General features: G+C 42.1%; 1 protein-coding gene across 5 annotated transcripts in view; it reads left to right on the top strand.

Annotated features, from left to right (window-relative positions):
• Positions 1-19,973, top strand: part of MCF2 (MCF.2 cell line derived transforming sequence) — a 58,956-nt gene that overhangs the window by 35,557 nt on the left and 3,426 nt on the right. For 4 of the 5 annotated variants that reach the window (XM_067005302.1, XM_013183354.3, XM_013183359.3 and 1 more), the window contains 17 exons: positions 33-204; positions 3,140-3,228; positions 3,814-3,902; positions 4,136-4,202; positions 6,070-6,185; positions 6,300-6,369; positions 6,742-6,834; positions 7,149-7,241; positions 7,800-7,925; positions 8,763-8,984; positions 12,574-12,666; positions 13,649-13,727; positions 14,261-14,324; positions 14,583-14,689; positions 14,766-14,878; positions 15,158-15,270; positions 16,559-16,659. In XM_067005302.1, the coding sequence (XP_066861403.1) occupies positions 33-204; positions 3,140-3,228; positions 3,814-3,902; positions 4,136-4,202; positions 6,070-6,185; positions 6,300-6,369; positions 6,742-6,834; positions 7,149-7,241; positions 7,800-7,925; positions 8,763-8,984; positions 12,574-12,666; positions 13,649-13,727; positions 14,261-14,324; positions 14,583-14,689; positions 14,766-14,878; positions 15,158-15,270; positions 16,559-16,659 (1,807 nt within the window). The remainder of the gene's footprint in view (positions 1-32; positions 205-3,139; positions 3,229-3,813; positions 3,903-4,135; positions 4,203-6,069; positions 6,186-6,299; positions 6,370-6,741; positions 6,835-7,148; positions 7,242-7,799; positions 7,926-8,762; positions 8,985-12,573; positions 12,667-13,648; positions 13,728-14,260; positions 14,325-14,582; positions 14,690-14,765; positions 14,879-15,157; positions 15,271-16,558; positions 16,660-19,973) is intronic. The other variant, XM_067005303.1, reaches the window with a different exon arrangement.

Genomic DNA, 19,973 nt, shown 5'->3' with positions numbered 1-19,973 from the left:
ATGTGATCATAAAAGTCTTTTTCACTCTGCAGTGCCAGATACAGTCAGTGCAGGTCAAGCTTGAAAATGTTCGAAGCATGTTTGAGAATCGGCAGTCTTGCTTCAAGAAGCTGTTGGATAAACACGTGCGTCCTGTCCAATTAGTAGCCCCTCGGCCAGAAAATCCTCCACGATCAAAATCACCATTATTCTCTCCTAAACATGGTAAAATATCTTTAAGTTTATGGTGTTTTCAGATAGTAATTTTGCTTTCAGCCAGGAAGAGTAACGCAACTTGATAAGCCAACCAGCCCTTGCTCTGGCTGATGCAGAATTGTGCAATCATAAATGTATGAGATGATTTATTATCTTTCCAATTTTTGTGTTTAGCTTCCCATTTCTGTGTGAGGAAGGAGATGTGGAGCCCAAATATTGAATGCATAGGCTAGTTGGTCATGAGCCGCTCTGTGCTGTTATGGTAGCTTCGTTTGCACTTCCTAGCTACAAGAAGGGCTTGAGCGGTTTCTTGGGTGCTGCTTGTTTTTCCAAACGGTGAAGTATCAGAGCTTCCAAAATTCTTAGGATATTTTCTTTTTTTTATGAGATGACCACGCAGAAAGGAGAAAGATGAGTAGATAAAATGAATGCAATGTTTTTTGCGTTCCATGTGTAGAAATGCGTCATGCACATTTTGCAGCTCAGGTTGGCTCAGGGGGACTGGTTGCTTGGTATTTGTTTTCACTTTCTACCCAGTGAAAAAAGGCAGCTGTAAGCAGTGCATCTTCTGCTTTCTGAGCATCTTACTGGTATGAACTGGGGAATTAGTACTGCAGGGCAAAAAGACAAAAAGTAGTATAAATTCTTCAGCCTATTCTGTCGCCTAAAGCCTATTTATATACCTATTCTCAGTGACAATCTCCATAATTGTCTTGAGCTGGAACTGACATAAAATTAGACTGACGTTTGCAAAGGAGCCTGGAGAAATGAGAAGCTCAAATCTCATGAACATAAATGAGGAGCTGGATGCTTAACTCCCTTTGATTCTTTGAGAATGTCTTCCTTAAATCCCAATTATGGAATAATTAATACCCATAAAGGTACCAATTCTGATTGAACTGATGTCACCGAATGTTCTGCCTTGATTTTGTTAATGGGATGTGGCACAATGTTAGATTTAATTGATAACATTAAAGCCTCCATCCTTAACAGCCCTGTATGTATCAGAATTCAGAAGTATTTTAAAGTAATGTTCACATTTTAAATCAGGGATATGATAAGTTATTTGGGGACATTAAACTAGGCGTTCTGACTGCATAAAACAATTAAACACTGGTGATTTGCTTTAATACAAATATGTTTATGATGAATTAATAAATACTGGTTATGGTGGATATTAGGTGCTATGAAAACAGTGAAAGTGGTTCCAATTCAGGGAGCTGCTAAGGTAAATAACCATGCTGGTGGAGGGACGGAAACAAAGCTAGATGGAGTGGGATGGAGCACAGGTCAGTGCAGCAAATAAATCTCAGATTTTCTTTTTCCCCAGCCAGTACCACATTCCCTGCCCTCTGAACCCCTTTAAACATGAAAAAAGTTCCAAGTCTTTAAACTAAAATGTTGCCCTAATAGAACTTTTTCAGCTTTCTAAACACAAGAAAGTATTAAGGAGGAATCCGTGATTTAAATATTAGGGGTAAATGGATGGCCACCTCCATGGGATGCTGTGAGGCCATTGTTACTTGGCTGATCTTACTTGATGCACCTTTATGCAACGCATGCTTTTTTAGCAAAGACACTCAATCACCTGCAAAGCACAGGTATCCTCCGTTAATCGTATTGCTGAAAGACGTGATCAAATATGTTGAAATGAGCATAGCCAGCAAGAGGGGAAAGACAAAAGGCCCTTCTCTGCATAGATCATGCCAAGAGGGCTTTTTAATAAGGCCTCCTCTGTTTGACACAGAACATCAAAAGGCTGCAGTCCTGCTGGTGTGATGTGCAGTGTCAAAGATGCATGCTGGGCTCCGCCGGGAGTGCTTTGAGACGTGTGGGTCTTATGGTATGGATTGAAACCAAACCACCTCTGAGCACGTTACTTTCGTCCTCTTTTCCTTTCTTTTTATTCTTTTTTTTTTTTTTTTGTCTGAAGACAGACACTTCCTCTTTCATGTTTGCCATGGATTTGAAGCCCGAGCTGATAGGTGTGGTTCCTAGTTTGAAACCTGATTTTTTGGGGGGGGAAGGAAATAAACCCACCCCACCCTGAGCCATAAAACATAGTGAGGTGTGTGGCAGCAGTACAGCAGGCTGCAGCAAAGCCTGAGCGCTGTAGTAAAGTCCCCCTGTCGCAGGAGGAGCTCCCCAGCCAGCCAAACAGAGCTGCAGCTGATGGCTCCCTCATCTGCCCTGTTTATCCGTGCTCCCAGTGGGTGTCTCCCAGGAGGACCGCTGGCAAATCCAGGCTTCTTTTGGGTCTCCGGGTCTGTGGTGGGACACATCCCACGCGCATCTCCGACCTGCTCTCCAGCGGTCCACTCCTTGAGCATTCAGCATGCTCACAAGTGGGGGTTTAAGACCCCGTTGGTGTGATGATACGTAATGGTTTGTATTTAACCAGCACAATCTGAAGTTGGGGTGCCTGCTCTCCACTTCAGTTTGCGTTACGCTGTGTGCATTTCTTTCACTGCATCTTCTGCTCATTGCTTTACAAACATGGCTCTTCTGCGTCAGCACTGTTCAAACAGTTTATACCAGCTGAGCATCTCATCCTCTGTTAATAAAAGGGCTTTAATACAGTATCCCAGTAGGTGGTATTCTGCTAGTTGATTTGATTTTATCATTCTCTGTCACTCGAAAAAGCTTCACAGACTTTGTTAGATGTTGATTACAGTGTTCCCTTTTGGGAAAAATGTACAGTTTGTTTCTTCTGATTAGATTTTACTTTATGGCCTTTATGTCCATCCATGTGACCTGTGTTATTTGGTATTCAGTATTCTTGTTTGAGATTCCCTTTGCCTTGTCACTTTGCTTGTAGTATTAGCTAACTTACCATTCGTTCCTAAAATGTATCCCATTTTTCTTTGTGACTTATTAGTTTCTCTCTGAACCATCTCCATCACTATAAAAGTACATTACGGAATTATTATTTTCTCTACCCAAGGTGTGGATTTTAATTCCAGTTTGAAATTTTCATTTGACCTCTCTCTCCCTGGGAAGAAAACATCAAGAAAAACTCCAAGTTCTCGCAAGGTAAAAATTATTAGTGAAATCTGAGTGAGTTTTATAGATTAAGATCCCAGTTGAAATCCTTCTAAAAATTGAGCTTACACTTTGGATTTGAAGGTGTTTTTTTTTTTCTTAATATTCTTTTTGTTTGTTTGTTTTTTAAATAATATTTACACTTTCATATCCCTGTGGTTTATTTTGATTTGTCCAGCATCTCAGATCTATCTTGGATTGTTTTGCCTAGTCACAGATATTGATCTCCTGTGTGTTATTGCCTGCATTTGCATAACAGTGATGTCTGTTCGGAAAACTCCACATCTGCAAATGCTTCCCCTGTGGAAACTGTTCCCTGGTCTCCGCATGAATGAATGTTGCCAGTATGTCCAGATTTTATGTAGCAGAGTAATTTCTAGGAATATTTGGCTACCCGATATAGGCTATGCCCTTTTAAAGTTCTGTGGCACAAAGGATTTCTTAAAATGCAGTGTATTTCATCCTTCCCCCTCGAAGTTCCTATACATCAAGGACTGGGCTCATCCTGCCCCTGCAGTGACTCCTCTGCAGCTTTTTCTAGCACATCCCATTTCTTTTATCCCATTTCTTTTCCAGATTGAAGTAATGCATGACTATCAGGAAAAAAGGAATTCTTTACAATCGTTTATTTCAGACAGTGATGACAACTTAGATATACTAAAAGGGTAAGCTTTCACCCTGTTTAAATCACTCAAAATTATGGCTATTTGTGGCCAGCTCATACACCATCCATCTGGTCCTGGATGTCACCTCTTGCCCTTTTGCCTATTCTGTCGTCCCCACATTGGTTGTTACTGAGATCACAGGACGTTTTGGGCTTGTTTAACTGCAGATTGCTTGTGCTTTTTTTTTTTACAGACATAGAAATAATATACTTCTATTTTTTTCTTTGCTATAGCCATGTCATAAATGAGCTTATAGAAACGGAGAGAGTTTATGTAGAGGAGCTATTCACTGTTCTGACGGTGAGTGACTTCTTCAGATTGCTCACTACTGTTCCCTGGTGATTTGTACAAAAGGGCACCTGCCACTCTGTCATACTAAGCAAAAATGTGATGGGACAGGTTTCTACCAAACTGTCAGATCCCCAGCCAGTCATGAATTTTCAAGTTTTCTCCCTTTTACTTCTGAGTTGGAGGCATCTGCAGGAACAGTTGGTGTCAGGATGAACTTTTCATCTAGAATGAGGAAGAAGCCTTCTGTTTGTACACAAATGCACTGGTAATTAGTTTTATCAGTGCTTGTAAAAATGTACAAAAAGCTGGTATTTTTAACTGCTCCCTGATTTCTTTTGCCTTTTGGAGACGAAAGAAAGTTGTATTTTTGAAAGGTTTTTTTCTCAATGCTGTGAGGTTTGAGAATGTATAAAGCACATTTCTTAGTTTAGAAACCAGATTATAATTTCTTGTACTGCCATTTTAGACACTTGTACTGTATTCCACAATGACACTTGCTGATGACCAAAACAAATCTCTGTTAATTACCTCTTCCCCCGTACATTCCTTTGACTCAAGAGCAAACAACATGTAAATCTGTTCAACTGCAGGTAATTTGCATGTAATTGCCCTGCACTGATTGTTTTTTATTTTGTTAAACCACTCTTGATGTGATAAAGCAGTTGGCAGGTATGCAGATTTATTGCTGTGTTTATCAAGTCCAGATAGAAAAAAAATTTACAGGTAGACTTAACTTTTCTGAAGATAGCATTTCCTTTAAAGAGTGAAGCCTCATTGCAGTGGTTAAATATAAATGACTACTTTTCCAGATACTTATCTTCTACTGCACCCTTAATCAACTGCAGAATGCCTGCTTAGTAGAGGGAATACTGATTCCAACCATAATTAGTATAAGAGATTAATTAGAAAAGCCGAAGAGGATACGCTGTACATACTAAATACATTTTTGCAAACATACGCTACTTGTGTGAAATTGACCTCACTTCTGTGCAGCACTTGGTGACTAGCATTATCTGCCTGAGCTGGAGCCAATAGCTTTTTGATGTTTTCTTTGCAGAGACAGTCCTGAGCTCTGGCTCTGCCTCCCTCCTGTTCTACATTTAGGATATTTACCACATCTGGTAACTGTTTGTGCATTGGTGTAGTAATGTGATTTTCCTGCAGGGAGCTTTGCATTGTTCCCCAGTTCCACCCAGCAATACGTAGTGTAATAATGTCCCTTACAACTCTTCCCTGGTACGTAGCGGAGGCTGTGATTTCAAGAGGCAGGTGGAGCGAGAGGACAGGAATCCTGAGGCAGCAAGAATCAAAGAACAGTGAGATCCTGGTGTTCAGTGTGTCTTGTGCTGACGCAAAAAGCTCATTGATTTTCGTATAGGATCTCAAGCCATCTCTGCTTTGTAACAAATCACCTTGTAAACCAGATCTCCTGAGAGTGTCTGTAACTGCACATTCTGTACAAACAAGATACCACTTGTGTCCCATGGTCATAACAGCAGAAGCATTTAACACAGACAAGTATTCCTTCAGGACCTCTCCTGCAGTCAGGCCGTAGTGAGCAGAAAGTGGCTACAGTTTGCCTTTTGTGAACAGAGAGCATCTCTTTGGTGTTTGCCCACCCTGTGGGAGCCCTTCCCCTGCTGGTCCACAGCCTCAGATGCCCATGGACTGATGTGCTAAAAGACAGGCATTTAGAGAGACAAACAAACAAAACAAAACAAAGAACAACAACAAGGAGAAATAAAAGGGATGTTGAAATTTGAAACAAAGTATATTTTACTGAAAGTCTGCTCACATCCATTTTTCATCTGCCTTCGAGTAGATTCTAATCTAAGGCCTTAAAAATGTAGTGATGAACCCCTTTTGCCTCCTGCAGGGCTACAGAGCAGAGATGGACAACCCTGCCATGGTCATTCTCTTGCCTCCCGTGTTGAGGAACAGGAAGGATGTCCTTTTTGGAAACATGCCTGAGATATATGACTTCCACAACAAGTACGATGCTGGCTCCGTTCCCCATCTTTGCCACACCGATTTCCTATAATGATTAAATACCCAAGTAGTACCTTTCTCACAGCTGCATTTTGTCTCTTCCCCTGTCTCTTGCAGAATTTTCCTGCACAGTTTGGAAAGCTGCCTGGGAGCACCCGAGAGAGTGGGATTTTGTTTCCTAGACAGGGTTGGTGACTCATTTTCACATATAAGGCAGACTTTAAGGCCAATGTTTCTGCTGTGCTTTGCACTCTGCAACATCTTAGTTGTGTCAGTTGAGTGAGGTGCTTTTGATATGTAATACCAACAGCAAGGCAGGGAATGCAACTGTGTGGACAGCAGCAGATGGGGGAAAGCAGCAGTCATGGCTACACCGTGGTTTGCTGTGAGGAGCCTTCTGGTTCCCAGCAGTGGTTCTTTTAACCAAACTCTGTGACTTTCGGATGTTACAGTTGGCAGCAGAGAGAAAAGCAAATTTACAGTTTGGGTGTTCACCCTCTTTAGCTGCCTGGCAGATTTGCATGCCTGTCTCTAACTTGCATTTTGGTTTTCCTTACAGCGAGAGGATTTTCAGATGTACGAGAAATACTGTCAGAACAAGCCCCGGTCGGAGTCCCTGTGGAGGCAGTGCTCTGAAAGCACCTTCTTCCAGGTGAGATGTTGGTTCCTATCAAGACAGGCATTTTGGGACATTTGTCCTAAACACTGTCCTCAGCATTCCGCTGTTTTGCAGCATATTCTGTTTACCATTGCATGGAAGCCTGACAAAAATAGCAGTTGGAGTTTCTCGCACACAAACAATTTAAAGCACAACCATTCATTATATTATTTTACATGTTTTTATGAAATTTCTTTAGGACAGTTTGACATGAAATCTTTGAAGCCCTCAATCTATATTACTCATGCTGTTGGAATAAGTACTTATAGTTAGCACCTGACTTACTTAATCTGAGTCCTTTGTTCCAGGAGTGCCAAAGAAAATTAGAGCACAAACTCGGACTGGATTCCTATTTGCTCAAGCCAGTGCAGCGCCTGACAAAATACCAGTTACTTCTGAAGGTATTTCATAAGTTGCTTGTGAAAAGATGTTGGGAGATAGATTTATTTTCCATTTTATTTTTCAATTAAAGGTTACCTGTAAATCAGCACCAATCCTTAGATTAGATATTGTGTAACTTGGCCCTTCATTGTGACATTCAGGGAGCATGAAAATTCGCATATCTGAAAAAGGAGTGTGTGCTTTTAGCAAGTCGTTTTCATGGGGAGAAGGACTGAATCTGTTCAGAGATGCAGAATGACAGAAGCATTTGTAAGAAAAATGAACCAGAGATGATTGTAAGAGCATGATGAATGAAATACACTATACCAATATGTCTCCTGCTTGGGTTGTTGCAATGCCCATAATCTTTAATGCATTCATCCTTGTCCCCCTTCACCTCCCTCATAGATGTGTTCCACACCTCATACTGACTGTTGTTTAGAATGAGTCTTTCCGGTGACATGAAAAAGGAACTCAGGGAGTGCAGCTTGCTCTTGGGCATTGGAAACTTCGCGTGAGATGGAAAAACGTGTGCTTTGTTCAAGTGCAAACATGTGCTCTTGCATTTCTATTTTCAGGAGTTGCTAAAGTACAGCACAAGCTGTGATGGAGTTCAGGAACTTCAAGAAGCTCTGGTTGCAATGTTGGATTTGCTAAAGTCAGTCAATGACTCTATGCATCAGATTTCAATAACAGGATATGACGTGAGTAGATTTGGGTAATAAGAAACCTTGTACAATGCTGGATGATGAACTGGAAATGGATAGTGTCCCAGAATGTATGAGCTAAAAACTACTTTAGAACAGTTACAAAGTGAATAGCATCAGGAAACTCTTACAGGTGACAGTCTTCCATTTGATTTCAGGATTTTGGCAACTATTTGCATCCAAACAACACATGGAGTTGCATGGTGCCCACTCTTGCCACCTTGTGGTTCCTGAGAGCATTTTTCCATCATCCACCTTAGTTCTCTAATGGCTCACCTTATGATTTAGCCAGGGTATCGTCATAGCATTTCTCATTCAACATTTAATTAAATACTCCCTGAGGCTGATGTAGATCCTTAGCCATTGAGGTGATTGGCTTCCCTAGAGCTTCAAGGAAGGATGAGGGTATGGCTAAGCTGCCGGTCCAAGTTCTGTCCTCCTTGAAGAGCCCTTTTCTTCCCATTCTCCAAGACCTCTGTTTAGGCCCAACTCTCATCTGTCCTCTCCCACAAAATTAGTTTATCCAGAGCCCTTGACCTGGACTTCTGTAGGAGCTGCCAAGTTTTCTTAGCTTCCTGGTTCTTTCAATTATTGACTTGTATTTCTTTGCAAAGACTAACTGTAGGCCTGTGTCTGAGACCTCCTCTTCCCCCCTGGCACCGCACCACTACTCCCGAAAGATAATCTAATCCTTCCAGGAAGACCTATTCTTAGAGTGGTGTGCCTTGGAACAGGGCTGGCCCCATTGCCCTTCATTGCTTGGACAATCCTCTTACGTTCTAATTGTTGTCTTTTTTTTTTTTTTTTTTTTTTTTTTTTTCATATTTTCACCAGGGCGACTTGAGTGAACTAGGGAAAGTATTAATGCAAGGATCTTTCAGTGTTTGGACGGGACATCGAAAAGGTCCAACAAAAATGAAGGATCTTGCCAGGTTCAAGCCAATGCAGAGGCATCTCTTCCTGTACGAGAAAGCCTTGGTCTTCTGCAAGAAGCGAGAGGATCATGGAGATGGATATGACAAAACCTCATCTTACAGTTTTAAGCACTTTTTGAAAGTAAGGACTTTCTCGTTGGGACCATGGCCATGTGTGTTGTAAGCTGATAACTTTGTGAACCCAGATAGTATTTTTTCGCTAACACAGCGTTTGGTTTATTCTGCAAAGGACTATATTGCCCCAGATGGAAGTGACTTGAAAGGCTGGTGGTTATAAGAAGTTGTGAGGACTTTTGTAGCTGAAGCAGCGGCTGGGGAGCACGTAGGCTCAGAATGAGATATGTGATGGGATCTGCCAAGGAAGCAGTGCTATGGGCAAGTCTCAGGGACAGGAATGTGCCTTTCTCCCTCCCCTACTCCACTTGCCGGGTCTGGGGGTGAGGGCAGGAAACTGGGGGACCTGACATCATCCCCAGCCGCCTGGGAGAGTAAGGGGGCACCTCATGCCCCCAGTCTCCAAGGAGGCCTCTTGGGCTGGCATCCTCCTGTTGCACAGCCAGCAGGAGCCTGGCTGCTGCTGAGCCCTGTCCCCCAGCCAGGAGGATGGGGATCACTCATCTTCCTCTCCCACACCCTTCTCCTTCAGCAGGCCCTAGCTGCAGCTAAAAGTACAATTATTAGACAAAGAGAATAGCCTCTGGCAAAATATGAGCGACATAAACAACTGTCCCAAGCCTATAAATGCCAACTGTTATCAATAAAAATCCCAAACTGCTCCTCTGAAAGAGACCTTTTGGCATATTGTGTGTGATGAGCCCTTCTAACATGAGCATTTTGTCTCAGTACTCTGCCTTATTTTTCTTGATAAATAAAAGAACAATGTAGGTATATGAGAGAGTGGGAAAGTGGGCATTCAGAGGCTGAGCCTTCAGGCCCAAATGCTGCGGGTCCCCTGACCTCCATGGAGTCTGGGGAGAGAGATGCTAGGAGTAGTCAAACACCTTCAAAGGTGTTAGAGTAGGTAAGTCTGTTCAGGTCCAGTGCTCATCACAAATTGTGTATTAAAAACAAATCCAAGGCCATATGTTTAGGTACTTAAATGTTTTTCCCAAACAGCATCATTTTCTTTCTGGGGAGCTTGCTTTCCCTGTAGTACTTGTTTTGCCATACACACTTTTGAAAGAACTGAAGAGGTGGCATGGAGAAAATCACACGTTCAGGAGTCCAGGTGATTTGGCCAGTGTTTGTCTAGGGAGGGCTCATTTTCCAGCTGTTTGGATTGCCAAGCTGAGAAGCTGGGGTTAGAGAACGCATGGATGCTGCAGGATTACATCCCCCCACGCGTACATTTTCAGAATTGCTGACCTGAGGGCAAAGTCATGTTTTTTGGAACTTGACATTTGTTTGATTGGTAATAGTATCAGGGAATTATTTTCAATTGCAAGAATGTTTTGCAGAGATTCAGCATGAAATAAAGCTGTTTCACGGAAGTTGTGTAACTGGCCATCTGTAAAAAAAAACAAAACAAACCAAAAAATACTTCCCCCAAAACAAGCATGCAAACGAACAAAAAATCCCAGGATAACATTTCACATTTCATATAAAATAGCCAGAAGCAAATATCTCTTCAGCTGAGATTCACTAACTTAGAACATACAGGTTCATAACTCATTACAGTGCAAAGTAGAGCAGTCTGCCTTTTGTCACAGTGGAAGCTGATGCAGATGAATGCCATCCCAGAGCTTTAAGCTCTAACCCACCTCAATCTGCATTGCAGTGAACCACAGCTGAAGGGACAGTAAATCCTGCTCAAGGGGAGGAAAAAGAGCTCTAAAATACACCAACATGAATGAACAGACCTTAAATATATCTATTCCTGGCACTTTCCTTCACATCCTTGAGGTAGATAATCTGAAATTTCTAATATCTTGATGCCTGGGCGCTTTTACAGCAGGCACCGTATGAATCACCAAGCCAGAAGAGCTGCACAGAACTGGAAATTGCAGCATCTGGATAAGGTGCTCTCTAGGCTGCCCTTTCAACATCTTAGTGTTGCATTTTCTTAAAGTCAGAATAGAGCCCGATCTGGCTTTCTGCAGTATTATAGCACTATACTGCAGAGGCCAAAATTTTCCAAAAATTTCATACTCTCATAACAAGACCATTCTGCAGGTTTTAACCTATTCATTTTAAAATATGAGTGGATATGTGGAAAACTGTAAATAGTGTGAACAGTCTCTGGCTTTAGTCACACTCTTGCAGTCAATCTCAGTCCTGAGCATCAGTGCAGATCTCTAGACTTCTGTGAAACCTGACTGTGCAGGACTGGGTTGAGAGAGAGAGCTGCAAGGCAAAGAGGGACAAGGAAATGCTGATTGCTATTCAGTGCCCTTTCTTTATAAATCTGGAGGCAAAAGCTTCTCACAAGTTCAGAAGAGCTCTGTTATTTATACCAGTGAAGAAACCAGGAAAGCGAATTAGCAACTTGCTTCCTTTTTCCTGAGGCTGTTCATACTCACTAAAAATGGGTACCAGTGTTTGAAAAGTAAATAGGAACAAAGAGTTTGCCTAGGTGAGCCCATCTGATGTTCTAGCCTTTCAGACAAAAAGCTCTGAGTATGCACATTAACAAACAGGAACAGCAGTGTTTAACAGATGTTCTTTCTAAGGCTTTATTTGTATTTATACTGGATTTACCTAATACAGTCTGGGTGAATAATTTGTGATATATGATACTATTATTATTAGATTTGTTTTAAAACATTTGAGTGGTATACTTAGCTTTTTTTAGACCCTCTGTTAATCAGTGATAAATTGGTAGCAAACTATGCTTTAAACGAGAAGCGGGTTTATGCAATATTGGGAATTAAAGTATTTTTCAGCTTACAAAGCCAATAGGGCAGTAAATGCATGGCATGCTTAGCAGATGGGTCAGAGGTCTCCTGTTACCGAAGAATTTCTTGGTCTCTAGTCACAGTCTGAGCTACTGTTTCAGTTGGGTCACATTGTGCAGGTCTTGAATTGTTTGTGCCTTTGGCACTTCCATCCAAACTATCAAAAGTGGGCTGTGATAATGGGTACCTACATACAGCAGCATTCAGCCACATCTAGCTTGAAATCTGCATGCTTCCTCAATGCCAGATTTATGGCAGCTCAGTCTGGATATCCAAAAATTAATCCTTCTTTAGAAAACCTGGGAATAATGTGTCAACTACATTGAAAGGTCAGAGATCAAAAGACATTGAACTGAAATTCCTGAAGGAGCTATAGGCTTCACATACGGTTTTTAAAGATCGATGAAAGAATGAAATGCTGAATTCAACAAGTAAATAAAGAATAATGCGGCACAAATAAAGCATGTAGAAAAATAATGCACCATGTGTTTATAAAGCTTCATATACCTCATCTGAGAAATTTTATGCTGAAAGAGGTATGACATGCCTTTTCAGTTCCACGGATTCCTGAATGAAAAGCCCCCTCAGGTTTATTGGATGATAAAAGAAAGCCTTTGCAGATACAGCAAGCTGGTGGAACATCGGGGGGGAATAAGTCAGATAATGACTTTGAGTAGCTACTGAAATTAAAGTTGATGAAATGTGTTAAATTGGATGAAAATAGGTTTGTTTAACATGTTGCAAGATGTCTGGATTCATAAGTAAGAGGGAAAGATTTGTGGCATGTGTAATTTTTTTGTTCGTTTTTCTTTGCAGATGAATGCAGTTGGAATAACTGAGAATGTGAAGGGAGATCATCGAAAATTTGAAATCTGGTATAGTGGACGAGAAGAAGTATACGTCGTGCAGGTTTGTAGTTTCAAGAATCTGAATATTTGTGCATTCTTGTAATAGTGTTATGGAAACATCTCTCTTTGATCTTTATGGGATCTAAGATTATCAGACGTTTAGCTTGTATTTCTTCTTCCTTTTTCACCATGCCTGCGTGTACAGAGCTGTCCCAGTGGTTGCCCCTTAGTGTCCAAGCCAGGACTGTAAAAGTTATCTTGAAGTGGAGACAGAATTGCTCCTTGGAAATAGAGCCTTTTATTCCAGATGAAATCTCAAATAGGCCAGTAGTTGGAAAAAAAAAAACATTTTACTGTGCTTAACAGCTTACATGAATTGAGCTGGGAAATGGGCCTCATTCTTTAATGAACACAACCACATGCTCCACTACAATTAGATGTCAGAACTGCTCCCAGAGCGAAAGCATGGCCTCTGTGGTGCTGTTTCCAGTAGTATTTCAACTCATCTACAAAATAGGAGCCTGATTGGCCTAATTTCTTTCTGTTTATTTTTTCCCCTTTTGTAGCATTTTGAATAGAAATTTATGAAGGTGAAATGTTTGCCTAATGAGGTGTTCACAGGAAACCTGTTGTGAAAATATCGGTGGTTGACTTTTTTTGAATTAGTCGTCTGCCCAGCTTTTTTTCCTCCATGTTACAACACAGTAGCCAACTTAAATTCATAAAGCAGATGTATGTAGCAGAGTATACATATATTCCAAAGGCAGGTCTGCCCCTTTGGGTGGTTTTAAGAAGAGACAAGATACAAGCTCAAATGTGCTTTTGCCTGCACTTCTTGTGTTGTAGTGATGTCTCCACCATTTTCACAGTGTTGCCTGGATGTAGTGGGGGTCATCAATTTTTAAAGATTGAGAGTGTTTTAAATTTAGTGGTGACTTTGGATGAAAGAAGATTTCAGATAGTTGCAGCATTGAAAAGATTCTATTCATACAATATAATGGTGTTTCATAATTCAAAATTCAGACAATTTTCTCTTTTTCCAGGCCCAAACAGTAGATCTGAAGATGGCGTGGTTAAATGAAATAAGAAAAATTTTGTTCAAGCAGCAGGAGCTTATAAAAGGTACATTTGACCAATTTCTCTGTGGCATTCACTCTGCAGCAGACCTTTCCTATTTTCACATTACTAATCTTCAAATCCACTAATTCTCACCAGAGAATTGATTTTCAGAAGAAGCCTAGTAGCAGAATACTGGAGTGAGGTCTTATATTACAGGGAAATAACATACGTTAGAGCTGTAAAGGGCAGGTACTCACGTAGAAATGAGTTACAGAAGTACGTTTTTTTGTCGTTACCATGGGAGGTTATTTCACATTTGTTCTCATACGCTTAATTCAACAAGATACATAGCAGGTGCCTTGTTTTAAGCATATTATAGTCCCATAGACTTCAGTGGCATGCTTGCTATTGGATTTGTGCTAACATACCATCTTAATCATAAGTCAGTCTGTGCTTTGCAATAGTGTCTAGGTCTGGTTCTCTCCAAACAATAATAACTAGAGTTTTGCAAAAGGTCTTGCTTTTAAAATAAGGCTTCGAGTATGATGGCTGCTAATAAAAAAAAGATGTTAAACTGGTGTCTGACCTCCCTGCAGTGGAGAAGCAGCAACCGGGCTCATGCACGGACCAGCTCCACCTCTCCTCCCAGCTGAGTGACGGGTGAGTCCCAGAAATGGCCTCAGGCGGGCAGCACCATGGAGCACTTGCTGGGCAGCTCGACCTGAGCTGCAGCTTGTTTTCATGTACCCTAAAAAATCAAAACTGGTCACTAAGATCCTTTACATTTATAACAGCATATATGAGAAAGTACTATTTTTATTTATAATCCTGTTCTACAAAGCCTCATGGAGTTTGATTTAATTTATAAGTTAAAACTAAGATTGATGCATTCTACTTTTTATTTTTTTAATCTTTCAGAAAGCAGCAGAGAGCCTCCATAAGCTCAGAAGAGAATGACTCGGAGCGCACCAGCCCGGTGCCACTGGACAGCGTGCTCCTGTCTCCCCAGAGCAAGCCCCACAGAAGTATGGCATCCCCCTTCCTTTGGGGTGCTTTGCAGGCTCTGGGGTACCCCAACTTGAGCTGCGTGCTATCTTGCAGGCTGGCCAGGAATGTCACAGTCCCTGGAAATCTGTGAGGGGCTAGAGGAGTGGTCCGGTAACCAGTACCTGTCCAATTGCTCGGACACCGAGGAGGAGGAGGGGAACCAGCTGGTTAGTACAGAAGTGCAGTAGCGCCAAAGCTGGAGGTGCTGCTGTTTTTGGTTGTCTTGCTTTGCTAAGCTTCACTGGATAATGGGTGTATCTTCTCCATGTCTCAGTTTTTCCATATCTCAATTTGGGGAATGAGGAGATGTCTCAGACACAGTTTCTTGAAATAATTTTAATTAAGGTAGCTGTTAGTGCTCTATCGTGTTCCCTGCGGCAGTCAGAAATAATAGCTGCATGATATCAAATGTAGCTCAGTAAGATAATTTTTTCTTTCTACCACAGTCTCCAGGAAAATATAAAGCTCTTGCAGACTGCAAGAAGAGAGGATCAGAGGACCTGCTGGTGAAAAATGGGGATGAAATCCAGCTTTTGCATGAAGATGGTGAGGGACAGTGGTAGGTATTTTTGGACTACTTTGCCTTATCTCTGCGAGCCTGGAAGGCAGTGCCATGCAGCCTCGCCTGCCTGATTGTATACTCCTTGCAGCTTCTGATTAGGTTTCAGTCTATTCCAGAAAGCTAGAGAATTCATTCCCTTGCCAAGGCTAGAGGCCATACACACTGGTTTAGCCTTGGAAAACATGTCTAGACTTCCCTTGCCACGGGTGTCTGGGTGAGCCTTGTTGTATTAACTTCTTAACAACCCCAGTCGTGCTCTTCTAGCTCAAAATGATGGTTTGAGTGAGAACTCTTTGCCCACTTGCTGCCTTCCCCAGCTCAGCTGTTGGCTTTGTTCATCTGGGTTTATTAATAGCAATATTGAGTAATTACGAGACAATTTCTTGCCTCAAATGGCTGTATTGAACCAGTGCTAACTGGTTAATGGCTGCAGACTATTTTTCAGTTGTATTTAAAGCTGTGGCTTGCAGGATAGCAATTCACAGCTGGTTCTCTCCTTATAGATGGGAGCATTTCCTGGGAAATTACCATAGCCGTGTCTTGCCTGTTGAACCATTAGTTTCACTGTCTCAGAGGGCAGCATGCCCTCTTCTGATTTTTCCAGCAATTTGGCCGAGATTCCTGCCTGTTGTTTTTTTCCTGTCCATTGTTTTTTTCTGGAGATGGAAGGGCAATATCAGCAGTTAGCTGAATCAGACTTGTGCAGGCACTAGCCTGGAAATGCACAGATACAACTGCCCCATGGAGGATTCCTGGCCAACAACTACAGAACCTTACACTTCATGGGAAATTCAGTTTGTTGTTAGCAAATAGAAGATATAAAGCATCTGAGTTTTGGTGAATGCTTACCCACCTCTCATGGCAGTTTTGGCCAGTGCCAGGCAAAGATTCCTCATATCAAGCTTTTTTGTTAGCACAGATTTCGCCACAGGAGTAGGAAAGTAATTGTCCTTGGCTTCATCGGCAGTCAGTGGAGGGAAACAGGCATCTCTGGGGAATGATGCCGGTCCCAGGCAGGGTAACTCATGCTCTGGAGAGACCTGTTCCCCTCAATTAACTAGAGAGGGGCCCAAGGCAACCATGTTCCCGAGGTAGGTTTTTTAATTAGGTGCTTGAATTTAGTTGGGAGGAAGACTTAAATGCATGCACGGCTTCTGTTATAATGCTCCCCTGGTTTGAACAAATTGTTGGTTGCACTGGCAGTGGTGAAAAGCATGCCCAGTGCTGATACAAAACTGTTCGTGGCGTGGTTTGTTTCTTTTACTAATACCGTTGTTGTTCAAAGGTTGGTGAAAAACCTAAACAGAAGAAAAGAAGGCTGGATTCCCGTCCACAGTCTGCAGATAGTAGTCGGTGACTGTAGATTTCGGAATGCCAAAGTCGCAGGTATCATATAATATGCACAGCAGAAATATCTGAGAACTTGATTCAGGTCTCTTAAGCCATTTGTATTACACTTGATGTATTAAATCTGGCTGTGTATGCCTTTGCAGGTTAAAAAAAAAAAAAAAAAGCAGCTACTCCATAAAGCCTGCAAAAAGTAGTAAATTAAGCTCCTGCTCTTTTTTTTTTCTTTAGTTTTTGTTAGCACCTTAAGAACTTCCTGTGACTTTGGGCACTAGTAAATTAAAAAGGAACACTTTAAAATGTAGGTTTCATTGCAAGAGCACTGGGTAGAAGATCTAGGAGACGAAATGGAGTCTGAGCAAGGATTCCTGTGACTGTTTTTGCTTTCTTGTTGCTGTAGCTCAAACCTCATGTGAATAGGATGTACCTAGTAAAAACCACCTTGTGCTGCAAAAGACGCCGTGGCCTGACCCTAAGCACGTGAAAGGCAATGCTTCGGTTCTGCACCAGGCCAAGCCTCACTCTTGCACTCACTGCTGACTGCTGCAGGCCTGCTTGTTAATCCATCGTTAAAGTTTATAACAGGTTACCAGGTTTTAGCAAAAGGCTTCTAGTCTTAAAAATCGTGTTTCTCTTTTTCTAGTCATAAATGTACTCATAGAAATAGAAGCATAGCAGAAAATGCCTTAAGAGCAGCCTGTCACCCTTGCCATGTATTTGGTATCACCACTCCATGCTTTTTCATCATCATGCTGGAAGTAGGGGGCTGGTGGTTGTCACTGGAACAGCTCAGAAAATACAGAGAAAACCCACATAGATTTATTCCATTAAAAAAGAAAAAAGTAAGAAAAAGAAGAAGCCACCAGGTATGACCATGTGAAACATGTTTTGAGTAGATTTCTTGTTAAATACTTCATTTTTTTTGTAAAAATTTCCTATTTTGATGAATATGAATGAGGCCTTCTGAAAGGCCTAAAATTCTAGTCAGCCCTTATCACAAAACACTGATGGCTTTCCAGTATTTTTCAGAAAAATCCTTGCTGTACAGGAAGTTATTTTTTATCCCCTTTGCTGTAGGGCAGTCAAATTTCACAGACTTCTTTCTGATTTTACATCTGGGACAGTTTGTAGTGGTCTAACAGCTGCCCCACACAGGCGAGAAGAAGTCTTCTGTCAGGAAGTCTGTCTGTTGCTTCCCACTGGTCCCGAACCACAACCTGTGCGGGAGGTTTCTCCAACCCTAAAAGCACCCTGAAAATGGGATGCCAGTAGACTTTGAACGTTGGTTTGCTTTGCCAGCGGTCACATCCCCAAGCTCCTAGAGACTTGCAGCTCCAAGCTAGTTTACAGAGTCACTGAGTGCAAAGTGAGAAGAATTTCACAAGGCAAAACCACCGAAAGCTGCTGCTGTAAGTGTCACACAGCTGCCCAGATGCTTTGCGGCTGTGTCGCCAGGGTCTGGTGGCGGTGCTGCGGCATTCGATTTTCCCTGTTTAGATTAACTTCGATCTTACACTCTGTTGCTGATTGTGTATGCAGTCTCTAGGCATGGTTCTAATTTTACATGCACTTCAGGCAACATTGTAGGATGATGTAGGATGTTTTCTCTCCGTTTCCTAGAGCTATTCCTAGAGCTTTTCAGTGACGTGTCCTTACAGCCACCATGCACCTTGCACTCTGGAAACTGATTCTGTGGCAGCACCTTCGTATTTAGCAATGCCGTTCCCTTTGTGGATTGATCATTTTATGCTGTGGGTGACTTTGCAGCACTAACTGCTCAGGGATGTGGTGTGTGTTGGGCTGTTTTCTGCTTCTGCAGAAGATGGGGCTCTTGCTCCAGTGCTGCAAGAAGTTCTTCTAGCCAGTCTCCCATGGAGCAAGGACAGGCCAATCCCGATACAGCAGAGACAGAATTTGGCAGCCAAAGAACAAAGCAGGGGCAGGAGGGCATACTGTAGCCTTCAGATACTCTCAGCTGCCTGTGTAGAAGCGCTGTTTGGCATGTAAGGGAGTAACCTTGATAAAGGTGGTGTGGGGTCCCCAGGGTCTGAAAGCATGCGGGGCAGCCCCAGCCCTTCATGGGGCTGGTGCTTCTGTTAGTGCTTGGCTCCCAGTCCCCACAGTCAAAACAAACTTATCTCCCATCACAGAATTTCACAGTCAGCATGGAGAAAAATCTGAAGTTCATTTTTTTCAGTGCCAAGCCTTTAACTGAATAGATGAAATGGTTCCCTTACCTTAATGTTTTTCCTTAGATTTACGCTGTGGCCGTTACCAAAACCTCCCACCCAGTGTGGCTAATTTCTTCATGCTTACATACTGTTCCTCTCACTTCCTGCCAATTGGTCCAATGCTGGACCATTACAAAGCATAATGAAGTTATAGAAAACTTTTCTGCCCATTTGAAGTTATCAGATAAGTATTTGGTGAATGTCCTACTACACTGCCATTGTCAGCTTTGCAAATACACCGTCCTCCTGCACCAGGCCTGCCAAGGGAGATCCTCTGTGCGAGGGAGAATTTCAAACATCCATATGAATCCTGAAAATGCAGATGATTTTCTTTCTTTACTTACCTGGTTGCGTAGTTATTCTGCCTTATGGATGAGTGGTTACTATTGACAATGCCATGTCACAGTTTTTCATCATTTTCATCTAGATGTTCTATTGCAAAGGTGGGATGGAAAACCTCACTAAACTTTGTGTAAATCTTGGCCTGGACCTAACTCAGAAGGCTTGGAGGTCATTTTGAAAAACAGTTTTCCCCTCTGGCATGCCTCTAGCTATAATTTCTGAGATTAGTCCTTGCTTCTGTCTTCTGAACAGATTTATTTAGTTTCCTGTGCAGTCTATGGTGTGTTTTTTTTATGTGCATGCCATAGAAACAGTTCTGTATCGCAGATGATAATACGCAAAACTAAGAGGAAGTTTGAAGAGAACTCTGCTCAGAAAAAGCAGTATTCAGAAAATAGCTACTGCTGAGATTTAACCATGTGTTGCTAGCTTAAGATGCCTTGCTGAAGCGGTCAGGTATCGCCTGGTTAACTGCCTTGACTTCGGTATGAATTAAGAAGGAGTAGCCCACTGTGTAAGACACACGTTCTTTTAAAGGTCACTGCTGCGGTGTCAGAATCCAAATTTCTCTTGCACAACAGGGCAGGAAACAAAATACCTCTGCAAGTTCCCAGGTTGCTAATATGCCAAAGATCCCCTGCTCCTGTGATTTACAGAACTGACAGCACCTGTGTCACTGAAGGACAAACCACGTCACGTCCCAGCTGTGCTGCAGCACCCCGCTCGGCGAACCGAGAGCTGGGAGAGCAGAGACGATGAGGTCCTTGCCAAAACCCAAAG

This window comes from Anser cygnoides, chromosome 13 (assembly GCF_040182565.1).
Source record: "Anser cygnoides isolate HZ-2024a breed goose chromosome 13, Taihu_goose_T2T_genome, whole genome shotgun sequence".
Lineage (NCBI taxonomy): Eukaryota > Metazoa > Chordata > Aves > Anseriformes > Anatidae > Anser > Anser cygnoides.
Note: the sequence above shows the minus strand (reverse complement) of the source record. Positions and strands in the feature narration are given on the sequence as shown.